Genomic DNA, 23,155 nt, shown 5'->3' with positions numbered 1-23,155 from the left:
TCTTGCTGGGGCCACATCTTGTAATAGGGAGCCCAGCCCACCTGCACTCCCTAGGGGTTTGTTGGATGGTTCCTCCTCCTCCATTACTCTTCCAGAGCCCTTCCCTCCTCCTCCCAGAGGAGAAAAGACAAACAGCCCCTGTCTTAGGGCCAGGACACCCTGATCCAGTGCCTCTGATTGGCCTCCACCCAACTCAGACAAACAGCTTCCCGCAGAGAGGGGGGCATACAGGCTCTGCGGCCACCCCAGGCTCACTCCCACTCTTCTTTCTCCCTAGATCGCTTCTGAACTATGGTTTGGAAGTCTCAAGTATGTGCATCCATAAAAGGCTGAGTTTGGCAGGAACTGTTTGATAGAGGCAGAAAGAACCCTTTGAGGATGGAGTGGGGAAGGAAGGGACCAGGACCAGGAATAAATGTGTGATGAACAGCCAGAGCTCACTCAGTTTGCTCAAGGGCACTTGCATCCCCAGGCCCCCACAAGCCTCAGCAGACCAGGAGGCTGCTGGGCTTGCTTTTCTGAGTGGAGGTCTTTGCCACTGTTGCTACTAGCTGGGCAGGTGATAAGAATGATCCAGTACCAGCATGGAGTCCTGACTTCCTCCCTCTAACTCCTCTTCCCAGACTGGCTTCGGCCCCCAGGCAGGGTCAGCTGACCAACCTTCTTGATCCCTGCTGATGGCAAGCTGGTCCCAGTTTACTATTGGGATTGTTGCATGAGGGATGGGATGGAGAGAGTTAGCAAGATGGCACTTCAGGGGGGTTGCAGGGAAAGACTGGGGACAACCTCTCCTTCCAGTGAAGTTCACACACAGATGCCATAGCCACCTCCCTGCCTCCCAGAAGCAGAGGTCCCTCATCTTCTCCTCCTCCCTGTGAGCCCCAGGCCATACTTCTTTCTGGCCCAGGCTGAGGCATCCTGTGGAGCTGGATCCCTGTGTCACTGCAGGAGGATGTGGGGGTGAGGCTGGGGAAGTCAGCCTTCAGTAAAAGGCACAATTTCCACTCAGGATTGCTCCCTCTCACTCCCTGTGTTTCTGTCTCTGTGCAGGACATGAGGACTCACCTCAGATGCCTCATGGATCCTTGGCAGGAGACTGTGCCTCATCTCAGGGGGCCCTGCCCTGCCCTGCCTGGAAGTCCTGGACAGAGCTGGGTCTCCTGGCCTTCACTCCAGCCCCTTGGGGTTCCTGAGAAGTGGGCATCAGGGGCGTCAGAGGATTGGAACGGGGTGTCACCCTGTCCTTATCTGAAGCTAGGTAACCTTCAGGTTCATCAACCATCTCCATTCTGAGGGCATTGTGGGGGGCAGAGTGTAGGGCAGTGCTTCTTCTTCTGGGGCAATATTCTCACAGTACCAAGGGCTGTCAGAGGAAAGGCGACAAGACATTAGAAGGCATGGTGGTCTCTGGTCTTTCCCTAGGGAAAATAATGAACAATAATTATAAAACAATAGAGCAATAATGAACTCATCATTCTGCTCTATTTGACTGTTCCCCTGGATTCCGCTCCCAGCCACAGGGGTACGCACCAGCTAGATAGAGGCCTGCCCTGTGTTTGCAGGACAGGACTCCACCGTCCAGACCTTTACAGATGCTGGGCATGATAGTGGTTGTGTTAGAGCAGGGCTTTGGGTTCCAGCCATGGCTCCACCATGGATGGTGTCACCTGCGGCCAGATCTCTTCACTGGTCTGGTTTGCTCACCTGCACAACAGGCATGCAATTTCACTTAAAATATGTTCTGAAGAACCTCAGCACCATGAAGGACAGAAGTTCCCAGTCTAGTGGGATAACACCTATTCTGTCTCAGAGGTAGATGAAGGTAAGGTAAAATCATAGGAAGTGTAGAGAACATGGAACAGAATAAAGAACCCAGGAATACACCCTCAACTCTATGGTCAACTAATCTTCAACAAAGCAGAAGAGAATATCCAATGGAAAAAAAGACAGTCTCTTCAACAAATGGTGTTGGGAAATTTGGACAGCCACATGCAGAAGAATGAAACTGGACAATTTTCTCACACCATACACAAAAACAGACTCAAAGTGTATGAAAGGCCTAAATATGAGACAAGAATCCATCAAAATCCTAGAGGAGAACGCAGGCAGGAACCTCTGTGACCTCAGCCGCAGCCACCTCTGTGACCTTGGCCACAGCAACTTCTTGCTAGACACATCTCCAAAGGCGAAGGGAACAAAGGCAAAAATGAACTATTGGGACTTCATCAAGCTAAAAAGCTTCTGCCCAGTAAAGGGAACAATCCACAAAATTAAGAGACAACCTACAGAAGCAGAGAAGATATTTGCAAATGACGTATCAGATAAAGGGCTAATATCCAAGATCTGTAAAGAACTTATCAAACTCAACACCCAAGAGACAAACAATCCAGTCATGAAATGCGCAGAAGACATGAACAGACATTTTTCCAAAGAAGACCTACACGTGGCCAACAGACATAATAAAATGCTCAGCATCACTCAGCCTCAAGGAAATGCAAATCAAAACACAATGAGATACCACCTTACACCTGTCAGAATGGCTAAAGTTATAAGTCAGGAAATGACAGATGTTGGGGAGGATGCAGAGAAAGGGAAACCCTGTACACTGTTGGTGGGAATGTAAGCTGGTGCAGCCACTCTGGAAAACAGTACGGAAGTGCCTCAAAAAGTTGAAAATAGAGTTACTCTATGACTCAGCAATTGCACTACTGGGTATTTACCCCAAAGATACAAAGGTAGTGATTCAAAGGGGGCACCTCCAGCCCTATGTTTATTTTATTTTTTATTTTTTTAAAGATTTTATTTATTTATTCATGAGAGACACAGAGAGAGAGGCACAGACACAGGCAGAAGGAGAAGCAGGCTCCATGCAGGGAGCGCGACATTGGACTCGATCCCAGGTCTCCAGGATCAGGCCCTGGGCTGAAGGCAGCGCTAAACCACCGAGCCACCCGGGCTGCCCCATATGTAGAATTTAAGACGCAAAACAAAGGATCATAGGGGAAAAGAGGAAAAAATAAAACAAGATGAAATCAGAGAGAAACAGTAAGAGACTCTTAATCATAGGAAACAAACTAAGGGTTGCAGGAGGGGAGGTGTAGGGGATTGAGGTCACTACAGGATGGGCATGAAGACGGGCACATGACGTCATGAGCCCTGGGATATAAGACTGATGCATCACTGACCTCTACCTCTGAAACTAGTAATATACTATATGTTAATTACTTGAATTTAAATTTATTTTATTTTTAAATTTTTATTTATGATAGGCACACAGTGAAAGAGAGAGAGAGGCAGAGACATAGGCATAAGGAGAAGCAGGCCCAATGCACCGGGAGCCCGACGTGGGATTCTATCCCGGGTCTCCAGGATTGTGCCTTGGGCCAAAGGCAGGTGCTAAACCGCTGCGCCGCCCTGGGATCCCTTGAATTTAAATTAAAAAAAAATTTTTTTTTTTTATTTATACAGAGAGAGAGAGAGGCAGAGACATAGGCAGAGGGAGAAGCAGGCTCCATGCACCAGGAGCCTGACGTGGGATTCGATCCTGGGTCTCCAGGATCGCGCCCTGGGCCAAAGGCAGGTGCCAAACCGCTGCGCCACCCAGGGATCCCCTAAATTTAAAAAAATTTTAAAGAACGTACAGAAAACAGTAAATGACAGACATCTAGAAGCTATTTTCATGGTGACAAAGATTTAATAATTATATTTCACTTGCTAATGGTCATGTCACCTATCAATGTGTTTGTTGACAGTCTGCTGCTATGTTCAAGTGCACCATTTAAACTGTATTTTAAAAATAAATAAATAAACTATTTTTGTTCAAGTAGTCCTGCAAGTACCTTGACACCCCAACTTCCATTTTATCAGCCCTTCTTGTCATGCTGGGGCCCAGATTCTCTCACACCCCAGCTTGTGTTCTCTTCCTAACCGTGTACAGACCCCCACTCCCAGTCTCACGTGGGTCACGCTGAAGCCCAGAAGTAGGAGGATTTGTATGGGGCACGTGGGTGGCTCAGTGGCTGAGCATTTGCCTTTGGCTCAGGTCGTATCCTGAGGTCCTGGGATCGAGTCCCATATCTGGCTCCCTGCAGGGAGCTTCTCCCTCTGCCTGTCTCTGCCTTTCTCTGGGTGGCTCATGAATAAATAAATAATATCTTTTTAAAAAGATTCGTGGAATGCCTGGGTGGCTCAGTGGTTAAGTGCCTGCCTTTGGCCCACGGTGTGATCCTGGGGTCCCAGGATCGAGTCTTGCATCGGGCTCCCTGCATGGAGCCTGCTTCTCTCTCTGCCTATGTCTCTGCCTCTCTCTCTCTGTATCTCTCATGAATAAATAAATAAAATCTTTTTAAAAAGATTTGTACATATTCAACCATTCTCAGACCAGAATTTGAGTAATTTAAAAAGTAAGCTGCCTGCCTAGAGCTCTGTATTGTTTCACAAGGAGATGATATACAAACTATCACAGTGTCGTTCCCATCTTATGGACAAAAAACACATTCAAAACAAAAAAAAAAAAAAAGCAAAAAACTAGTGTCCAGAGAAGGTTAGTAAGTTGTTCAAGGTCATCTAGCTACTAAGTAACCTAGGTAGCTATCTCGAAAGCTGGAGGACATCTTCCCTTCAGTGAAAGAATAATTTCTCCAAACTTGGAAAAGGTAAAGTGACAGTTGCTTGGTTTTTGTTATCATTCTAAAGCACTAAGACCTGTCTTGGCAGTCACTGAAGTCTCCTGAGGAATGTATTTGATAAATAATCCACAACCAAAGAAGGTACAGACATGTACAGGTCTGTACTATGAGTGGTTAACTCACAGAAGTTGATGAAATAATAGGGTTTTATTGCCCAATACAGAAGTTAACCACAAAGGTGTTTATTTTTAAAAAGGTTTTATTTATGTATTCATGAGAGACACAGACAGAGAGAGGCAGAGACATAGACTGAGGGAAGGGAAGCAGGCTCCATGCAAGGAGCCCAATGTGGGACACGATCCCGGGACTCCTGGGACTCCGGGATCATTCCCTGAGCTGAAGGCAGATGCTCAACCACTGAGCCACACAGGCGTCCCCACAAAGGTGTTTTGGTTCTATTGTGTTAGAAAGTTGGCCAGTCATATATAAATTAGCAATTTTATTTCAACATTCCTTTTTTTTCCCTTATTCGCTCATTAATGAATTGAGTAAATCGTCAATGTGAATTAGCAAATAACTTTCAGAATTGCGTTTTTTCACTTCTCTACTTCCCTACATTGAAGGCAACCCACTGGCACTCTGTGCTTCCTTGGACTAGCAGACCCACTGGTGGGACCAGCGCAGGACTTCCTCGGGATACTAGACCTCCTGGAGTGTAGGACACTTTGTGTCTCCAGTTTGGACCAGCAATGGGCGCCATTCTTAGCCAGGGTCCTTACAGTGCCTTGTCATAGTTAAGTATACCCTCACTGGCTGTGTACCTGGGGACCATCAGTGGTGCAGTGACTCAATTTCATTCACAACACTGAAGATTTTACATGGCGCCCATTGCTTCCTCCAGGAAACTCCTTAACAAAAGCAAGAAAGGATTTCACATCTTTCTCACTTGACATCTACTAGGCATCCAGAAGATGTTCACTAAATAAATCAATGAAATTGAGTGCTCTGGGATGCCTGGGTGTCTCAATGTTTGAGCATCTGCCTTTGGCTCAGCACATGGGTCCTGGGATCAAGTCCCACATCGGGCTCCCCTTGGGGAGCCTTCTTCTCCCTCTGCCTGTATCTCTGCATCTCATGAATAAATAAATTAAATCTAAAAAAAAAAAAAAAATGTGGGCAGCCCGGGTGGCTTAGCAGTTTAGCGCCGCCTTTGGCCCAGGGTGTGATCCTGGAGACCCAGGATTGGTCCCGCATTGGGCTCCCTGCGTGGAACCTACTTCTCCCTCTACCTGTGTCTCTGCCTCTCTCTCTCTTTCTGTCTCTCAGGAATGAATAAATAAAATCTAAAAAAAAAAAAAAAAAGAATTCCACGTTTAAAGAACTGAGCCATCCAGGCACCTCATGTTCTTTTTAAATCGAATAGAGATCCTAATGTACAAGCTGTTCCCTACTTTGCTCTTTTGCTCTTTTCACCTAATAACATGCAGTGAGCATCTACCCAGGAGCACTGGCATCAAGCTCCCTCACTCTCTTCTGCACCTGCATAGCATTCCAGTGGCTGGCTGCAGCACACCTTAACCAGATGTCTGTTGGTGTGTGTATATTCAGGGTGCCCGAGGTTGGGACAATTAGTTAGACCTCTCAGGAAGGAAAAAAAAAAAAAGAAAAACAACAAAAAAAAAGAAACAAAAACCGCTCCATTAGCCTTCCCATAAACTAAATAAATTCCAGGAATCTTAGAGATGTAAATATAAAAATGAAGCCAAAACAAATCACAGAATAATATTTTTTCATTTCAAAGTTAACTTTTATTGCTTTTTATAAACCTAATTACAAAATGATATACTTAATTGTAGACCATGTAACAAACATGAAAAAGTGAAAATCTCCCTCAGTCTCACCACACAGAATACATTTTAACATTTTGTTGTCTGTCCTTCCCAACTTTGAAGAACCATGCGACCGACGCGGAGCTTTGAGTGGGGACCGCCCGGTGACGTGCGATGCGCCCGAGCGCCAGCAGGGGCAGTGGGGAGCAGACCCCGCGGGGAGGCGGCCGTGCGTGGGGGCCCCGGAGCTGCTCAGAGCGGCCGGCTCCCGGTGAGGGGACCCCGCGCGTGCCTCGGGGGCTCGGCTGACTTCTAGCTCGGAAGGCGCGGAGTCCTGACCGCTTGAAGCCTGTCTCTGGGATTCCGGAGAGGCAAGGTGAGTGGAGACAGCGCGAGGTCCTGGCGGTCCCTTTCTGCGCGCTACTCGGGGTCCACTCGCGTCGGTGCAAAGACTGTCCCATGCGATCCCAGTGCGGTGTCAGCAAGCACTGCCCTTTGAGAACAGAAAAGCAGCCTCCCAAGTGGATGCATCTGCTGCCCTCGAAGACTGTCCTCCTCCAGGGTGACTCTAGAGGTCTTGCCCACCCTCCGACCCGCTGTCCCCCCCCCCCTTCACAAGGGACACTGAGACCGGACCCCAGGGGAGAGGAGGAGGGCCGTGAGTGCAGGTGGCAGCGGAGCCTTAGGAATGTGCATGGGTGAGGGGCCATCCCAGCTGCATGCTAATAGGGACAATGACACACGACAGGACATCTCGGTGACATGGAATAGGAGGATGTTTGTCAAGATAAAGTTTTGAGGGGATCCCTGGGTGGCGCAGCGGTTTGGCGCCTGCCTTTGGCCCAGGGCGCGATCCTGGAGACCCAGGATCGAGTCCCACGTCGGGCTCCCAGTGCATGGAGCCTGCTTCTCTTCCCTCTGCCTGTGTCTCTGCCTCTCTCTCTCTCTCTCTCTCTGTGACTATCATAAATAAAATAAAATAAAATTCTTAAAAAAAAAAAAAAAGATAAAGTTTTGAACTGCAAACCACTTGGGCTGAAGGCGGTGCTAAACCGCTGAGCCACCCAGGCTGCCCAAACCATTGCTTTTAAAGCACTGTATACAAAGGGTGGTTATACTTTTATTGTCGTGAACTCAGTGAAGCAGAAAAACGAAATAGGGCCTAAGTTGGAGGATTGGGAAATAAGAGTCAGCCTCAGAAACAGCATGTGAGGGCAGCCCTGGTGGCGCAGCGGTTTAGTGCTGCCTGCAACCTGGGAGACCCGGGATCGAGTCCCACCTCGGGCTTCTTGCAGGGAGCCTCCTTCTCCCTCTGCCTCTCTCTCTCTCTCTCTCTCTCTCTCTCTCTGTGTGTGTGTGTGTGTGTCTCTCATGAATAAATAAATAAAATCTTTAAAAAAATAAAAAAGAAAGAAACAGCATGTGAGAGCAGGGGAAGAAAAGTAAAGTAAATAGTGTCTGTCCCATAACAGTGCCAGCACCTGTGACACAGGCTTTTAAAAACCCAGGTTGGGCACCTGGGTGGCTCAATGCGTGAAGTCAGGTCAGGTCATGATCTCTGGGTCCTGGGATGGAGCCCCACATTGGGCTCTCTGCTCAGTGGGGAACTAGCTTCTTCCTCTGCCTCTGCCCTGCCCCATTCATCTCTCGCTAATAAATAAATTAATTAATTAAATCTTTAACAAAAAATAAAGTATTTCAGTCGTTTTTAGGATATTCACAAATAACCACCATCATTATCTAATTCTAGAACAATTCATCAATGCAAAAAGAAGCCCTGTACCCGCATCAGTCACCCACCTCTGCATTGCCTTCTCCCAGAATGACCTGTGTCTATGCATTTGCCTATTGTGGACCTGCCATGAAAGTGGAACTATGTGGCCTTTGTCTCTGGTTTCTTAAACTTGACATGCTTCTAAGTTTTCTCCATGTTGTGGTGTGTACCAGGACTTCATTCCTTTTGATGACCAAGTAATGTTCCATTATGTGGGTCTGAGATGTTTCCTTTATCTATCCATCAGTTGATAGACTTTCTGATTGTTTCCACTTTCTTTAGTATTACAAATAATGCTTCTATTAACATTCATGTACAAGTTTTTGTGTAGACCTATGTTTTCCCTTCTCTTTGGGTGCATATCCAGGAGTGGGATTGCTGTGTCCTATAGTAATTTTATGTTTAACTTTCTCAGAAACTTTCAAACTGTTTTCCAAGGCAGCTGCCCCATTTTACATTCCCACCGGCAATACATGACGGATCCAATTTTTCCACATCCTCTCCAAAATTTGTTATTACCTTAAAAAAATTAGTTATCTTAGTAGGTGTGAAATGCTATCCCTCTGTGGTTTAAACTAGCATTTCCCTGGTGGTGAATAAGGTTGGACATCTTTTCATGAGGTTATTTGCCACTTGTAGATCTTCTTTGGAGAAATGTGCTCTCAAATCCTCTCTCCATTTTAAAGTTCTGTTATCTTTTTACTGTTGAGTTGTAAGACTTCTTTGTATATTCTGAAGTTTAGAACCTTATCAGATATATGATTTGCAAATATTTTCTCCCATCCTATGACTGTCTTTGAATTTCCTGATAGTGTTCTTTGGAGCACAAAAGTTTTAATTTTAAGAGCTTTAGAGGTTTAGCTCCTACATTTAGTAGTTTTTTGATCCATTCTGAGTTATTTTTTGCATATGCTATAAGGGAGGGTTCCAACTTTTTCTTTTCTTTTCTTTCTTTTTTTTTTTTTTTTTCTGGCATCTGGCTATCTAGTTGTCTCAGCGCCATTTGTTGAAAAGACTGTCCGCCCCCCCCCCACTGAATTATCCTGGCATTCTTGATGCAAATTAATTACCCATATGTATAGGTTTATTTCTGGACTCTGAATTCTATCCCATTGATCTATATATATATCCTATGCCAAAACCACACTCTTGGTTACTTGTAGCTTTGTAGTAAATTTTTTTTTAAGATTTTATTTATTTATTCACGAGAGACACACAGAGAGAGAGAGAGAGGCAGAGGCATAGGCAGAGGGAGAAGCAGGCACCATGCAGGGAGCCTGACATAGGACTTGATCCCGGGTCTCCAGGATCAGGCCCTGGGCTGAAGGCGGCACTAAACTGCTGAGCCCCCCGGGCTACCCAGCTTTGTAGTAAATTTTGAAATAGTGAAGCTTTAGTCCCGCAATTTTGTTCTTTCTTGAGAATGTTTTTGGCTATTCTGGGCCCCTTGAATTTCCATATGAATTTTAGGATTGGCTTGTCAATTTATGCAAAAAAGCCAGCTGGGATCTTGATGGAGATGGTTTGGAATCTGCAGACCAATTTGGAGACATTAATAAGTCTTCCCATCCATGAACACAAGCATCTTCCCATTTATTTAGATCTTCCTTAATTCCTTTCAGTGACATTTTGTAGCTTTCAAGTACAAGTCTTGCACTTGTTATATTTTGTTAAATTCCTAAGTGTCTTATTTCTTCTGATGCTATTACATATTAATTTTTAACATACATGAGCTCTTACTATATAGGTATCATTTTGTATCTGCTTTTTTCTTTTTTTTTAAAGACTTTATTTATTCATGAGAGAGACAGAGAGAGAGGGAGAGCCACAGGCAGAGGGAGAAGCAGGCTCCCTGCAGGGAGCCTGACATGGGGCTCAATCCCAGGACCCCGGGATTAAGACCTGAGCAGAAGGCACTCAACCACTGAGCCACACAGATACGCCACACAGATACCCCCGTATCTGCTTTTTTTCATTTTAATTGTATCATAAATGGTTTCCCCAAGTTAAGAATCCTTTCTTTTTTTTTTTTTTAAGATTTTATTTACTTACTCATGAGAGACACAGAGAGAGGCAGAGAGGCAGAGACAGGAGAAGCAGGCTCCATGCAAGGAGCCCAATATGGGACTCGATCCTGGGACTCTGGGATCACGCCTGAGCCGAAGGCAGACGCTCAACTGCTGAGCCAGCCAGGCATTCCAAGAATCCTTCTTCAACATAGTTTTTTTTTTTTTTTTAAGATTTTATTTATTTATTCATAGAGACACACACAGAGAGAGAGGCAGAGACACAGGCAGAGGGAGAAGCAGGCTCCATGCAGAGAGCCCGACGTGGGACTGGATCCAGGGTCACCAGGATCACGCCCTGGGCTGCAGGCGGCACTAAACCGCTGCGCCACCGGGGCTGCCCTTTCAACATAGTTTTTTAAGGCTACATTAGTCCATTGTACTGTTGCACTAATTTATTTAGCCATTCTCCTGTTTTGGAAGATTTTGGTTCTTTTCAATTTTTCCATTTTAAAATATTACTGTAATACATATTTCTTTTTTTAAAAGATTTTATTTATTCATGAGAGACACAGAGAGAAAGAGGCAGAGACACAGGCAGAGGGAGAAGCAGGCTCCATGAACAGAGGCCGATGTGGGGACTCGATCCCGGGACTCCAGGATCACTCCCTGGGCCAAAGGCAGGTGCCAAACTGCTGAGCCACCCAGGGATCCCCCTGTAATGCATATTTCTGTGCATCTCGCTGTCTGCACATCAGATCATATATGTGCTTGTATGTGAACAAGCATGTATGCTTGTTCTGTCATAATGCTTTGTTTCCACCCTTGTGGGTTGGTGTGAGACCCATGAAACTTGGAACTCCTAGAAGCCCATTTCTCTTTTGGTCCGCACAATTCTCAGGGCCGGGCCTGCAGCCTCAAGGGAGGCTCCTTCAGAAGGCTCCTTCCAGAGGCCCTGCACTGGGGCAGATGCTTCTCACCAGCGCTGTGTCCTAACCATCCCAGAGCTCCCAGTGATATAAATGTCTGTAACTAGTTACATCCCCACGAGATTGTGAGGCCCAACAAGACAAGGGTTGGACATTTTTATATCTCCAGCCCTTGCTGTAAGAAGTCCCCCCCCCCTTTTTTTAAGATTTATTTATTCAGAGAGAGTGAGAGAGAGGCAGAGACACAGGCAGAGGGAGAAGCAGGCTCCATGCCGAAAGCCCGATGTGGGACTCGATCCCGGATCTCCAGGATCACACCCTGGGCTGCAGGCGGCACTAAACCGCTGCGCCACCGGGGCTGGCCAAGAAGTCCTTTAATAAATGCTTCTTGAATTAGAGAATCAGGCAGAACAAGGAGCTCATGACTCTAGGCCAGACCAGGAACCTTGAGTCAGAGAATTGTGGCTACTAGGTTTGTGGGTGGCCAGCAAAGAGTGCCAAACAGAAACTGTGAACTGGAAGGGGCCCCCGAGGTTGCCTCATTCTGGAGCTTTCAAACCTCTTCTATGACCACAATATGATACGTGACATTAGGTAGGCAGAGGGGACAGAAAAGGTGGAGGGGGACATGGTGGAAATGGGCCCAGTCTGTGGAATTCCCTCAGCAGCCTGATACACCACGATAAGGCCAAGTTTGTAAAAATGATTGAACAAGTCCAGTATTCTGATTTTACAGACCAGGGAAAGGGTACTCTGCAAGGTCTCACAATTAGTGGTGGAGTGGGAAAAGGACTCAGATGTGACTCCCACTCACAGTGTTCCCAGACTGAACCAGACCCTGAGGAGTACCTTCCAAGCATCCACCATCCCTGATGCATGAAGAATTCCACTAAGCAAGCTCCATGGTTTAAACCAGCGTCCCCATGCAGTGTATTTTAAAAGTAAAGTTAGGGGCATTGGGTGGTTGAGTCGATTAAGCCTCAGATTCTTGATTTTGATTTGGTCATGATTGCAGGGTCTTCAGATGGAGCCTGCTTGGGATTCTTTCTCTCCCTCTCCTCCTCCCCTCTCTCTAAATAATAAATAGGGGCTCCTGGGTGGCTCAGTCGGTAGCGTCTGCTTTACCCTCAGGTCATGATCACCACGTGGCTAGCTCTCCGTTTGGGGGGGTGGGGGGGGAGTCTGCTTCTGCCTCACCCTCTGCCTGCCGCTCAGCCTGCTTGTGCTCTCTGGTGAGTGAGTGAATTTTACAGGAAAAATTAGATGTGACAAACTGAGTAATGTGGCAAAGCTTTCCCGGGAAATGCCACTTTTCCTTTTCGCAGTTCCAGGAGTATGCGCTTCTGTTACCGGAAATCCTGATAGGGAGCTGGTGTGTGTGGGGGGGGTGTTCAGGTGTTAGTTCTTCGGTGGTGCGCGAGGCTGAGGTACAGTTTGTGTGCATGCAGCATGTGCAACTCCTCAGCGGAGCCTCACACCAGACAAGTGCAAGGTCCTCAGCCGGCCCCCAGCGGGCCGGGATCCGCCCTAGCTAGCTCCAGCCCCCAACCCCGGCCCTGCAGCCCCACGCAGCGTCTCCGTGGACCCCCGCCAAAGCAGGTCCGCCCGAGTGAGGGCGCGCGTCTTCCGCATCTTCGCAGCACCAGTTCCAACCGGGCAGCTGCCCCCACAGGGTGATGAACCCACTGCAACCTCCGAACGACCGTCCCCGGGCTGAGTATCCATCCCCGCAAACTACCCCGGAGGGGCCGCTTCTTCGCCGCCCGTCGACCCGCCCAGGCAGCCTTGCGCGCTGCCTGGAGCTTCCTTCCCCAGCTCTGGGACCAGGACTAGCTCAGCGTTGCAGCCAATGCTGTGCTCGGCGCCCCGAGGGCTGGCCAAGACGATTCCCTCGCATCCCGGGGGCTGCAAGCTAACCGGAAATAGAGCCGCCCCGAACCCCAGGAAACTGGCGCTCGCGGGCGAGCTTCCGCCACATCCGCTGAGGACAGAGCGCCTCCCCCACGCCTGGACTTCCGGGCCCACGTGCGCCTCTATGATGTCAGCAGCCTAGAGGGACCGACCGGCACTTCCGGGAAGATGGCGGCGCACGGAACGGGCGACGCACGTGTTCGCGCGGAGAGGGCCCCGCGGTGACGGTAACTGGCTACTGCGCCCCGAACGGAGTCATTCGGAGCCTGGGCTCAGGAGTGAAGGTGGGGGTAGGACAGTGTCCTTGGCCGTTGGGACTACGGCATGAGGAGGGAGGCCAGGGTCGGGGTAGCGGCCCTTTGGAAGCGCTGTCAGATGGGTGGTCCTGGGACCCTTTTCCAGAAAACTCAGGTTGATCAGAGAGGGGACGGTTCCAGAGAACGCGCTCGCAGCCTTCCCGGGCCCGCGGGGCACAGCGTGGGGCCTGGTTGCTTCTGTGCAATTACCGTGGGCAGTCAGCTGAAGCCGCCCGGATCTGGGTCGTACCGCTGAGCGCATTCCACTCCTGCATTAAGTGCACGGGGTTGCGGAGTAAAGCCCGACCCTCATGCGGGGGCGTGTAGTTCCGAATGACTGCAGTGGTAAACCTCAAGGCGGGCAGCGCGAAGAGCTGTGAGAGACCAGTTCTGGGATGCCTGAGATCCTGGATCTGCAACTTGCCAGCTCTTTGCTTTGGGCAAATAATAAACTTATCTGTGATTTCTTCTGTTTGCAAGTGTCGGTAATAATATTTCCTAAGGGGACTGTTGGGAGGATGAAATCAGACGATCTGTGTAAAGAGGTTAGCAGGCTGGCATTGAGTAAAGACTTTTAGACACTGTTGTTATTACGAAGATCTGGGGGCTGATGGATGAGAGATAACTTCCGGGAGGAGGCCGAGTTTTGAGGCGCCCTTAAAAGGCCCCAGTGTTCGAATTTTACATTTCTTAAAATTCAAGAAGTAAGATAGAGCCGTTTCTTCGCTTGGCTTTTTTGTTGGGATTCTCAAGGTACTTGGTTTTCGGGTGATCGTTCTTCATAGTAGAAATGTGAACAGAAATGTAAGTCATCCTGAATTTGCCTGCTCTAAATACCAAGCCAGAATGGGCAGCATTCTTAAGCCTATACATATATTTAGGAGAGGTGACTTCATGTGATGTGGCTGATTAATATCATGTTCACTGGGCCTTCTTAAACACAAATGCAAGTTTTACTCTAAAGAATTGTCACATTGGGAGGCTTAGGGTTACTCTGCTAATGCCATTAATCCTTAAAAATGGTCTGCAATCCCTGTGATGAGTTACCTTAATACAAGTTAACTTTAGTGAGTTAAGTCAGCAGTGGTGGTCTTAGTTTTGTGTGTCTCGTGTGATAAGCTGTATAATGCCATTCTGGGCTCCCAAAGGAGAAGCGCCTAGATGACTAGTAACTGTGATGGGATGGAGGCCTCGTTGGAGGTGGGCAACCTGGGCTTGTATTCTGGCTCCTTCTCTTATTAGCTATGTGACGCAGGCTTTGTTTTCTTTGCTTGTGAAGTAAAGGTAATTGTTATCCACAGGACTATCAGGATTAAATAAGACAATACAACAGTATGTGTAATCAATCTGTGATGCATGAAATGATCAGTGAGATGGACAGTTTCAAAAGGGGTGTTCCAACAAGAGTGAAGAGCAGCAGTGAGGAAGAGGTGCAGAGCCCCCACACTTGAGGTGAAGCCCTGGAGCATCGGTATGAGATACGGGCTCCGCTGAGTATTCTTATAACTCAGGTTAAAAATCTCTTACCACCTTTTTTTACATGGCAGTAAATCTAGGGAGCTGTTAACCATGTCATGGCAAAGAGCAGGGCTGTGCCGACAGGCCATCTGGTTGACATGGAGCAAGTCACGTTTCCTCATTTGTGAAGTACGGATCATAATACTTTCCTGAATGCAAAGTTTAGGAACCCTTTCTGGGCTAGGAACATTAAACTCTCATGTGGTGAGCTCTCCGTAAATTTGGGTGTTATTAGTAACACCAGTCTTACTTGACTTTTCAACATGCTGATGATCTCTGTGGTCAGCAGGGAGCTCTCCCAAAGACCAGGCCTCCTCCCTTTGTCTACCCCACACTCAGAAAAGAATTTTTATGAGACCAGTCAGGATGGATTGGATGGATGATTTGGGCACTTTCTCCTTTTCTTTTAAAGGGATGATAATGGCCTCTTCTCTGGTGAGGGCCTGAGGATAGTGACTCTTCTCTCACCATGAGTGCCACCCCAGAGATCAAGAGTCGTGGGATGAAGTTTGCTGAGGAACAGCTGCTAAAGCATGGATGGACGCAAGGTCATCCCTGGGGGGCCCCTTCCACATCCCCCCAACTCCCTGCCCACCTTGTGGCCAGGTGAACAGCGTCATCTGGGGCTTACCCGTATGTAGTCCATTCAGCTGGAGGAGGAAAAGCCAGTTTAAAGGGCAATTTGCAGAAGACAATTTCTAAGTTTCCGGAAAATGGTTGGGTAGAAGAAATTTGACAGTAGGTCATGAGAGCAAAGTGATCGGGGGATGGGGGAGGGAGGAAGGGTCATGACTTCTGTCCTGAAAGAATCATGAAGGAAAAGACGGCTTGGACTCAAAGGCAGGGACACTGTATGGAGAGGTGCCAGAAAGTGGGACTGGAAGGCATCCGCCAGGGATGGAGCACACTTTGTGTGTGGTGTGGCGAGGAATGGCACATGGGATGCCTATGAGGGCTCAGGGCAGGCAGCAGAATAAACCCAGTCACTCACTTTCCTGCAGGCAAAGGCTTGGGCCGGAATGAGAACGGCATCACTCAGGCCCTAAGGGTGACACTGAAGCAGGACACTCATGGGGTAAGACTGGGAAGGCATGGATGGGACACGAGGCCCTGAGGACAGGATGGGGCAGGGACAAGTCTTGAGCTCATTCTTATCTGGCAGGTGGGACATGACCCTGCCAAGGAGTTCACGGACCACTGGTGGGATGAGCTTTTCAACAGGACTGCGGCCAGCTTGGTTGTGGAGGCTGGGCAGGTATGGGGTGCTCATGGGCATGTGGGGGTGAGGGGCACACCGGTGTCAGTGAACGAGTGACACCTGTGTCACTCGTTCACTGACACCTCCCCACAGGATGGAGTACGGATAAAGCGTCTTTCAAAGGAAACAGGCCGTCATAATCATCGCAAGCCCAACTTGCTCTATCAGAAGTTTGTGAAGGTATTTGGGGCTGGGAGTGAGGGAGTCCCTCGTTTTTCCTTCCCTGGCCTCCCCCAGGCCCTGAACAATGGCTTCATGTGCCTTACCCATCCTTACCTCTTGGAGAACTATCTTAACATGGTCAGTCCTGTGACCAACCTTGCTGTTGCTTGCTTAGCCTGCCCAGACCCTTTGCTAGAATTAGATCTTCGGGTCTCCTGGGTCCCTACCTTCTGCTGAGGGCAGTGATGGGGAGTGGGTGGTGGGGCAGGAGGGGATGTCCAGTCCAAAGGACTTAGAATCCAGAGGGGACCTGAGAGATTATCTGACCCATTCTCTATTTTGCAGTTGTCACAAGCAGGGAGAAGTGGCTTGCAGACAGGACCAGAATCTGGTGCTTCAGACCCCTACTTCCTAGCATAGCAATAGAAGGGAGCTAATGTTCAGTGATCATCTGTTATGTGGGTCCTCTGTGTTACATAGCAAGTTTTTCTTGTTTCTTCTCCTCCTTATGGCCATCATCCTCTCCTGCCTGATTTCGTTCACAGCCTCATAGCCAGACCCCTCACCCTGTCACTGCCCACCCCAGTCAGTTCACTGACCCAGTGACTAGAATGCTAACAGATTTCACTAGGACTCTGGCTCCTCCTTGACCTGGGATGACAGTCCTGATGTGTCAGACTGGCTCATAGGGCCCTGAGGCCTTGACCTGCACTCACCCCTTTCTGGACCTCTAATACTTTTAGCCAGATGGAATCAGATTCTTCTGAAAGTACCACCTCTTTTCACCTGCAAGATTTTGCACTTCCCACTCACTGCCTGCAACAGTCTGCTGCCCTTCCCCCTTTACCTGCCCATTTTAATGGTCCTCTAGAGCTCACCAAGTTCCTGAAACTTCCCCAGACCCTGAAGTTGGATTGGTTATCCTCCTCTAGCACAGGCAACACTCTGCATCTGCCTATGTTCTGCATCCTTCCTTCACCCCACACGTAGATTCCATATGGGCTATCTCATTTGTGTTCCACTCTGTATCCTCAACCCGTTGGTCCATAGTAGGTTCTCAGTCTGCTTAAATAAAAGCCCTCCAGGGACACTTGGAGGGCTCAGTGATTGAGGATCTGCCTTCAGCCCAGGGCGTGATCCCAGGATCTGGGACCGAGTCCCACATCAGACTCCCTGAGTAGAGCCTGTTTCTCTTTCTGCCTGTGTGTCTCTGCCTCTCTCTCGATCTGTGTCTCTCATGAATGAATGAATGAATGAATGAATGAGATCTTTAAAAAATAAAAGCACTCCACCGTAGGTGTGGGGGAGGGCGGTGAGAAGCACCATCTTAATTATCAGTAGCAGAGGGAACACACCAGGTGGACCTGGTACACTCCTCCGTCCTTTGTTCCCACCCACTGGGCACCCTCCAACCCTCGCAGCTGCAGCCCGCCTCCTAAGTTGGAAGTAAGCAGTGGCCCACCTCTCTGTGAGTCTGCAGGGAGCTGTCTTGGGGACTGGCAAACTTGTGCCTATGGCTATCAATTCCTGAAGGGGTTCTGGGAGGGAAGGGGGTTTGGCAGTGGTTTGGAATCAGCTTTATCCACCCCTGTGATCACCCCTTTTAGACAGCCACACTGACTTCAGGTGGGGAGAAGCCAGACAAGGACTTGGAGAGCCACAGTGATGATGACAACCAGGAGCCCAAGCCTCCAAAGATGTGAGACCTCATTTCAGTGCTGGGGGCATGTGGAAGGAGAGGCCTTTGAATATCAAGAGAAAGGGCCAAATCTCAGGCCTGACTGGGCTTCTTTGGCTGGAACTGTGTTGTACTCATTTTTGTATACCCTGCACCAAGAAAGTGCCAGGTCCTGAATGGGAACTCAGTGTTGAGGGAATGTTTTAGAGGGCAGGAGGGGTCAGGCCTTTGCAAGAACTGGTTTTGATTCCTGATCTTCCCCCAACAGCCTGACTGATGAGATGCTGCTCCAAGCCTGTGAGGGGCGCACAGCACACAGGTAAGTAGTGGTCAGCTCCTTGGGCTTCCTTCTCTTCTGCCCATCACAAGTCCAGCCCTGAGGATGGTCTGTGCCCCTTCTTGGCATTTCCTGCCCATCCCTGAGGCTCCTGAGGATAGGCAGCTCCTCCCCATCCAGAGTTGCCTGCATCCAGAGGACTATGCCTCTTTTTGCCATACCTTGCTCTGACCTGGGCCCCTTTTGTTTCAGGGCTGCTCGTCATGGAATCACGATGAAGGCTAAGCTTGCTCGGTTGGAGGCCCAGGAACAGGCCTTCCTGGCTCGTCTTAAAAGCCAGGACCCTGGGACCCCTCAACTGCAGTCTGAGAGTAAGCCTCTCAAAAAGAAGAAAAAGAAAAGGAAGCAGAAAGAGGAGAAAGCGGTCACAGCAACCACCAGAAGTGCAGAAGAGGAGTGCCCAGAAGAGGCTGCCCAGGCCAGAAGCAGGAAGAAGAAAAGACGGCAACAAGAAGCCCAAGAAGAAGCTGGGATAGATGAGAGGGAGGGAGCAACCGTTGGTAATGTGGATGCAGAGGTGGCAGAAAGGAGCGGGCCTGCAGAGTGGGAGAGCAGAGAGCAAGCTGATGAGCCCTGCAGGAAAAGAAAGAGGAAAGGCTCGGGGGTCTCAGATGGAGGGGCAGGCGGCCAGGAGGCCACAGCCAGCACAGGGACAGGGCAGGCAGAGAGGTGGTGGCAGCTGGAGGAGGGGGACTGGAACAGAGAGGAAGATGAGGAAGGGGCTGCTGTGGGGGCCAGCAAAGCAGCACATAAAGCACACCGAGATGGGAAAAGCAGGAAAATCAAGAAGAAAAGCCTGCAGCCCCAGGAGAAAGAGGAGAAAGTCAGGAATGAAGGACATGAGGAGGGCAGCAGGACTAGGGAGGCAGTGAGCATAGTGCACACCAGCTCCAGCCACAGAGGTGAGAGGAGGTGGCAGGAAAGAGCTGGAGTCAGCCCTGACCAGAGACCGAGAAAGAAAAAACAGAGAAAGAAAACTTGAAGGTCAGGTCAAGGTGGGGCTCTTCGGATTCCTTTTCAGGAGCTAAAGCCTCAGACCTGAGTCGACACAGGTCCCCTGCACCCTTGCAGTGAAGAGGCCCTCCCAAGGAGGACGCTGAACTCTGGAACTCCAGCTGCTCAAAGTTGGGTGTGGACATGGTATTGTCTGCAGTTTCTAACCCTGACATGGAAAACTCAGGAGCCTGGCAGTGGTAGGATGCAGTGCTCTGGGCCTGTGGGGATGAGCAGGCAGACGCCCTCTGGAGAGACATCCTTGCTTAAGACAGCTGCAAACACAGCAAGTGTGAGATAGAATCCGGCCCACAGGCTGCCAGCCCCAGCACTGTAGTACACAATTCAGCATCAGCTCGGGTTCACAGCCTGGGAACATCCTGAATACAACAAATTAGTTTCCTCGAATGCCTCCAGAGAAATCACTTATTAACCTTCCGTAGCATCTGAAAGCCTATTTTCATTGCCCCCAAATGCCACAGCCACCTTCCTTGCCCGTTTTGTTCCCTCAGAGAGGTGGCACCGAATCTCAGTGTTGCTTTCTGACTTCTGCCACCCATTAACCATTATTGCCAAGAAAGTTCCCAGGACTCCACAGCTCTGGAGAGAGTCACTAAGTCTTTATTGGGAAGAATGCGCATTCATCTTCCCTCACTGAAGACGGTAGACACACTCAGTGTCAGGGTAAGGTGGCAAATTCAACTGGTACTTCTTTTCTAGAGCAGGTGGTACAAAACGACCTCCCAGATAGTGGTAGCGACCAGTGAATTGGGTTGCAGACTTTTTGGGTGCTGTCAGGGAAATGAGCAAGTCTGGCTGGATCCCTCCAGAGTTTCCCTTCTCCACATCCCATCCTGAAAAGAAGGTGGTATTCAGGAGAGGAAAAGGCCAGATAGGTGTCCTCCTCTTCCATACCTTGCTCTACCCTAGTTCTGAAGGAGTGGGAGGCCCTGTGTCCCCACCCAAGAATTTGCATCCTTGAAGCTCCATGTACCCACACAAAGTCACTCCTAAACTCTGCTCCCTGGCCCTTTTGGGGAATCCATAAAGCAATGTTCTGCCCCTCTAGACGCACCTACCTTTAACTTAGGCCTGAGCCTTGCCTATCTCAAGACAGGGCGGGGCTGCATCCACATCCTCATCCCCACTCTCACCCCCACCTTCCTTGGACACAACACCTGAAGGAATGTCGATGCTTGCAATGGGCACAGTGAGCCCATCCAGGACACTCAGGATGGTGCGGAACGGCTCTCGAACATCACCTTTGAAGCTGAAGCCAAAGATGGCATCCACCACCAGCTCGTACAGCTCATCAATCAGCATGGGCTGTGGAGCAGAAAGGGGAAAGCACGTCAGAGCCAGGTGCTGCACAGAGTATCCTCAACAGGAAACGGCTGTCCTCTGCACACACTATTTGCAGAAGCATAAATACTTCATCTCATTCAGATGGTATTCTGGGGCCTAGACATCAGTGCAAGTTGGTCACTGATTTAGGCTGAGTCCAGACACGCTTTCTGTTCTCAGTGCCTGCCTGCCACTGAGAAGGTATAGTGTAGGACCACCTGAGGCTGGGACTCCGGACAAACCACTTGCCTTCTCTGGACCATCTCAGTCTCTTCATCTAAAATGTGTTAAACTTAAAAAAGAAGTTCTAGGGATCCCTGGGTGGCTCAGCGGTTTGGCGCCTGCCTTTGGCCCAGGGCGCGATCCTGGAGTCCCAGGATCGAGTCCCACGTCGGGCTCCCGGCATAGAGCCTGCTTCTCCCTCTGCCTGTGTCTCTGCCTCTTTATGTCTATCATAAATAAATAAATAAATAAATAAATAAATAAATAAATAAATAAATAAATCTTTAAAAAAAAAAGTTCTTTCCATCCTTAAGCCCATGTCCCTGCAGGAAGGGTTTTTAGGATGTGGCAGTCACTTCAGCCCTTGAAAAGTGGATGAGTGCAGCCTGGGTGGCTCAGGAGTTTAGTGTTGCCATCAGCCCAGGGCCTGATCCTGAGGACCCAGAATCGAGTCCCACGTTGGGCTCCTTCATGGAGCCTGCTTCTCCCTCTGCCTGTGTCTCTGCCTTTCTCTCTCTGTGTCTCTCGTGAATAAATGAAAATCTTAAAAAAAAAAACAAAAATGGACAGCATGTTTACTGCTTGCAGGACAAGACCTGACCTCGCAGGGAAAGGTCCTCCTGCTAGGAGTCCACTCTCCAGGGGAAGGTAAGCAAGTAAGCTCGGACTGAGTACTCAAAGAAGAGCAGAACATGCGCCGTGTTTCCGGAAGAGGGCACTCAGCTGGCACCACCTACCTCTGGGGGCATTTCACCGAGGAAAGGGATGTCCATTTTCTGACACTGGGTCACCAATGCGGTGAAGAGTGGCTTGTTCGGCCTTTTGGGATAATAAATGGTTGGCTGGTAGCCCTGGAGGAAAGGAGGGGGTCGTTGGAGCCCAGAGCCCAGAGCCCCTGCCGCCCTGGCCCCCGCCCACATACTCACAAAGAGCTTGAGGTGCCGAGCGCAGACCAGGCCGTCTCCTCCGTTATTTCCAGGTCCGCAGATGACCAGGACCGCGGGGGGGCTCCGGGACATGGACGTGGGGGGGTAGGCCTGGGGTGGGGGACCGGAGGGGGGTTAGAAGAGCTCCGGGCCAGCCTAGCAAGCTGTCCCCGCACTTGCCGTGCCCAGGCCACTGACCTTAGCAATGGCTGTGGCGCAGCTCAGCCCAGCCAGCTCCATTAGCTGGTCCACGCTGAACTGGTACTCGTTGAACAGCTCCTCGTCCACCGCCTGGGCCTCCTCCTGGCTGCGGACACCCACGGCCTCAGTCTCCGCCCCCGGGCGCCCTGCGCGCGGCCCGGCCCAGTCCCCGCCCCGGAGCAACCCGCCGAGCCTCGCCTACCTCAGGTACTTCACCGCCGGGCTCGCCATGCCTGCCGGCTCCCCGCCGCCGCCCGAGTGTGGTCGCCGCGCCTCCCACCACGCGGACCCCGCAGGGCAGGCTCCGGCCCGGCCCGGGACCCGCCTCAGGCGCGAGCCGGCTGCCAGAAGCCCGAGCCCGAGCAGCGCTCGCAGCGCAGACATGAAGCTCGCCCCGCGCATGCGCAGCGCCGGCAACGCCCCCTGGAGGTGGGGCCGCAGGCTCGCCCCGCCCCCTCGCGCGGGCGCCGGGCCGCGCGCTCCCGGGGCCGTGGCTCTTTGCTGAGGGCCGCGTTGGTAATAGTAGCTCCTCGGTCGCGGGCGGCCCCTTAGGGGCCGCTGGTGGCAGGGCGGGAGGCCCGGGGCCCGGCCCTGGGACTTCCGGCGGAGTGGACACCGGCACCCCTGCCTCCAGCGCCCTGCAGCTCGCGTTCTCCTTTACGCTTTAGGCTGGGCTGCTCCCGCGACTCGGTCCTCACCGGAGGGACAGCGTGGTGGGAAGGAGGGGTTCCCCATCCCAGCGGGGCGTTAGAAACCAACGGGCTCGGTGCGGCGGAGCCGGTGCCCAGGCGCTGGGTCGTTTGTGCATCCGACCCTGAGCAGGTGGAGTCCTCCGAAGGAAGGAGGTGTCGTGCCGCGGGGCAGGGCTGTGCGGCCAGCGAGCAGCAAGCAGCAAGCGAGCGCAGAAGCTGGGAAGAGCTCAGCCCGCCAGGATAGCACGCTGCTGCATTTCCTTAACCGGACGGAATGCCCATCCTCCTTTGTCCAGATTATACCTGTGGCGAGGTGCCTGGCCGGCTCAGTCGGGAGCCTGCGGCTGGTCATCTCCGGGTCATGTGTTCTAGTACTTAGAATCTTTTTTTTTTTTTTTTTAAGATTTTATTTATTCATTCATTCATGAGAGACAGAGAGAGAGAGAGAGAG

At 50.2% G+C, this 23,155-nt stretch overlaps 2 protein-coding genes across 3 annotated transcripts; one reads left to right on the top strand and one right to left on the bottom strand.

Annotated features, from left to right (window-relative positions):
• The first annotated feature begins 13,206 nt into the window (after window positions 1-13,206).
• On the top strand, window positions 13,207-19,727 carry GPATCH4 (G-patch domain containing 4). The gene is made up of 8 exons (XM_041721748.1): window positions 13,207-13,361; window positions 15,304-15,439; window positions 15,893-15,966; window positions 16,054-16,146; window positions 16,243-16,329; window positions 17,919-18,010; window positions 18,258-18,308; window positions 18,519-19,727. The coding sequence occupies exons 2-8, from the start codon at window positions 15,361-15,363 to the stop codon at window positions 19,306-19,308; spliced, it is 1,266 nt and encodes a 421-aa protein (XP_041577682.1). The 5' UTR covers window positions 13,207-13,361; window positions 15,304-15,360; the 3' UTR covers window positions 19,309-19,727.
• A 191-nt stretch (window positions 19,728-19,918) lies between these two features.
• Window positions 19,919-22,428, bottom strand: NAXE (NAD(P)HX epimerase). 2 transcript variants are annotated; one of them, XM_041721760.1, is made up of 6 exons: window positions 22,215-22,428; window positions 22,010-22,118; window positions 21,812-21,922; window positions 21,623-21,736; window positions 20,498-20,645; window positions 19,919-20,173 (listed from the first exon to the last, which is right to left on the bottom strand). In XM_041721760.1, exons 1-6 carry the CDS (start codon window positions 22,412-22,414, stop codon window positions 19,971-19,973), a joined length of 885 nt encoding a protein of 294 aa, XP_041577694.1. In that variant the 5' UTR covers window positions 22,415-22,428; the 3' UTR covers window positions 19,919-19,970. The 2 variants fall into 2 exon arrangements, with proteins under 2 accessions (XP_041577694.1, XP_041577704.1); XM_041721770.1 differs by lacking the exon at window positions 21,623-21,736.
• Window positions 22,429-23,155: the final 727 nt, after the last annotated feature.

Source organism: Vulpes lagopus, chromosome 1, assembly GCF_018345385.1.
Source record: "Vulpes lagopus strain Blue_001 chromosome 1, ASM1834538v1, whole genome shotgun sequence".
NCBI lineage: Eukaryota > Metazoa > Chordata > Mammalia > Carnivora > Canidae > Vulpes > Vulpes lagopus.
This window is presented reverse-complemented; position numbering and strand designations above follow the sequence as displayed.

Excerpts from the sequence above, each read along its gene's own strand:
- GPATCH4 (XM_041721748.1), top strand. The coding sequence starts at position 15,361 with ATGAGTGCCACCCCAGAGATCAAGAGTCGTGGGATGAAGTTTGCTGAG. Across the intron at positions 15,967-16,053 it reads TGAAGCAGGACACTCATGGG|GTGGGACATGACCCTGCCAA; the intron begins GTAAGACTGGGA and ends CTTATCTGGCAG. Across the intron at positions 16,330-17,918 it reads TCTATCAGAAGTTTGTGAAG|ACAGCCACACTGACTTCAGG; the intron begins GTATTTGGGGCT and ends CACCCCTTTTAG.
- NAXE (XM_041721760.1), bottom strand. The coding sequence starts at position 22,414 with ATGCGCGGGGCGAGCTTCATGTCTGCGCTGCGAGCGCTGCTCGGGCTC. Across the intron at positions 21,737-21,811 it reads CTCGGCACCTCAAGCTCTTT|GGCTACCAGCCAACCATTTA; the intron begins GTGAGTATGTGG and ends CCTTTCCTCCAG. Across the intron at positions 20,646-21,622 it reads TCGGTGAAATGCCCCCAGAG|CCCATGCTGATTGATGAGCT; the intron begins GTAGGTGGTGCC and ends TCTGCTCCACAG.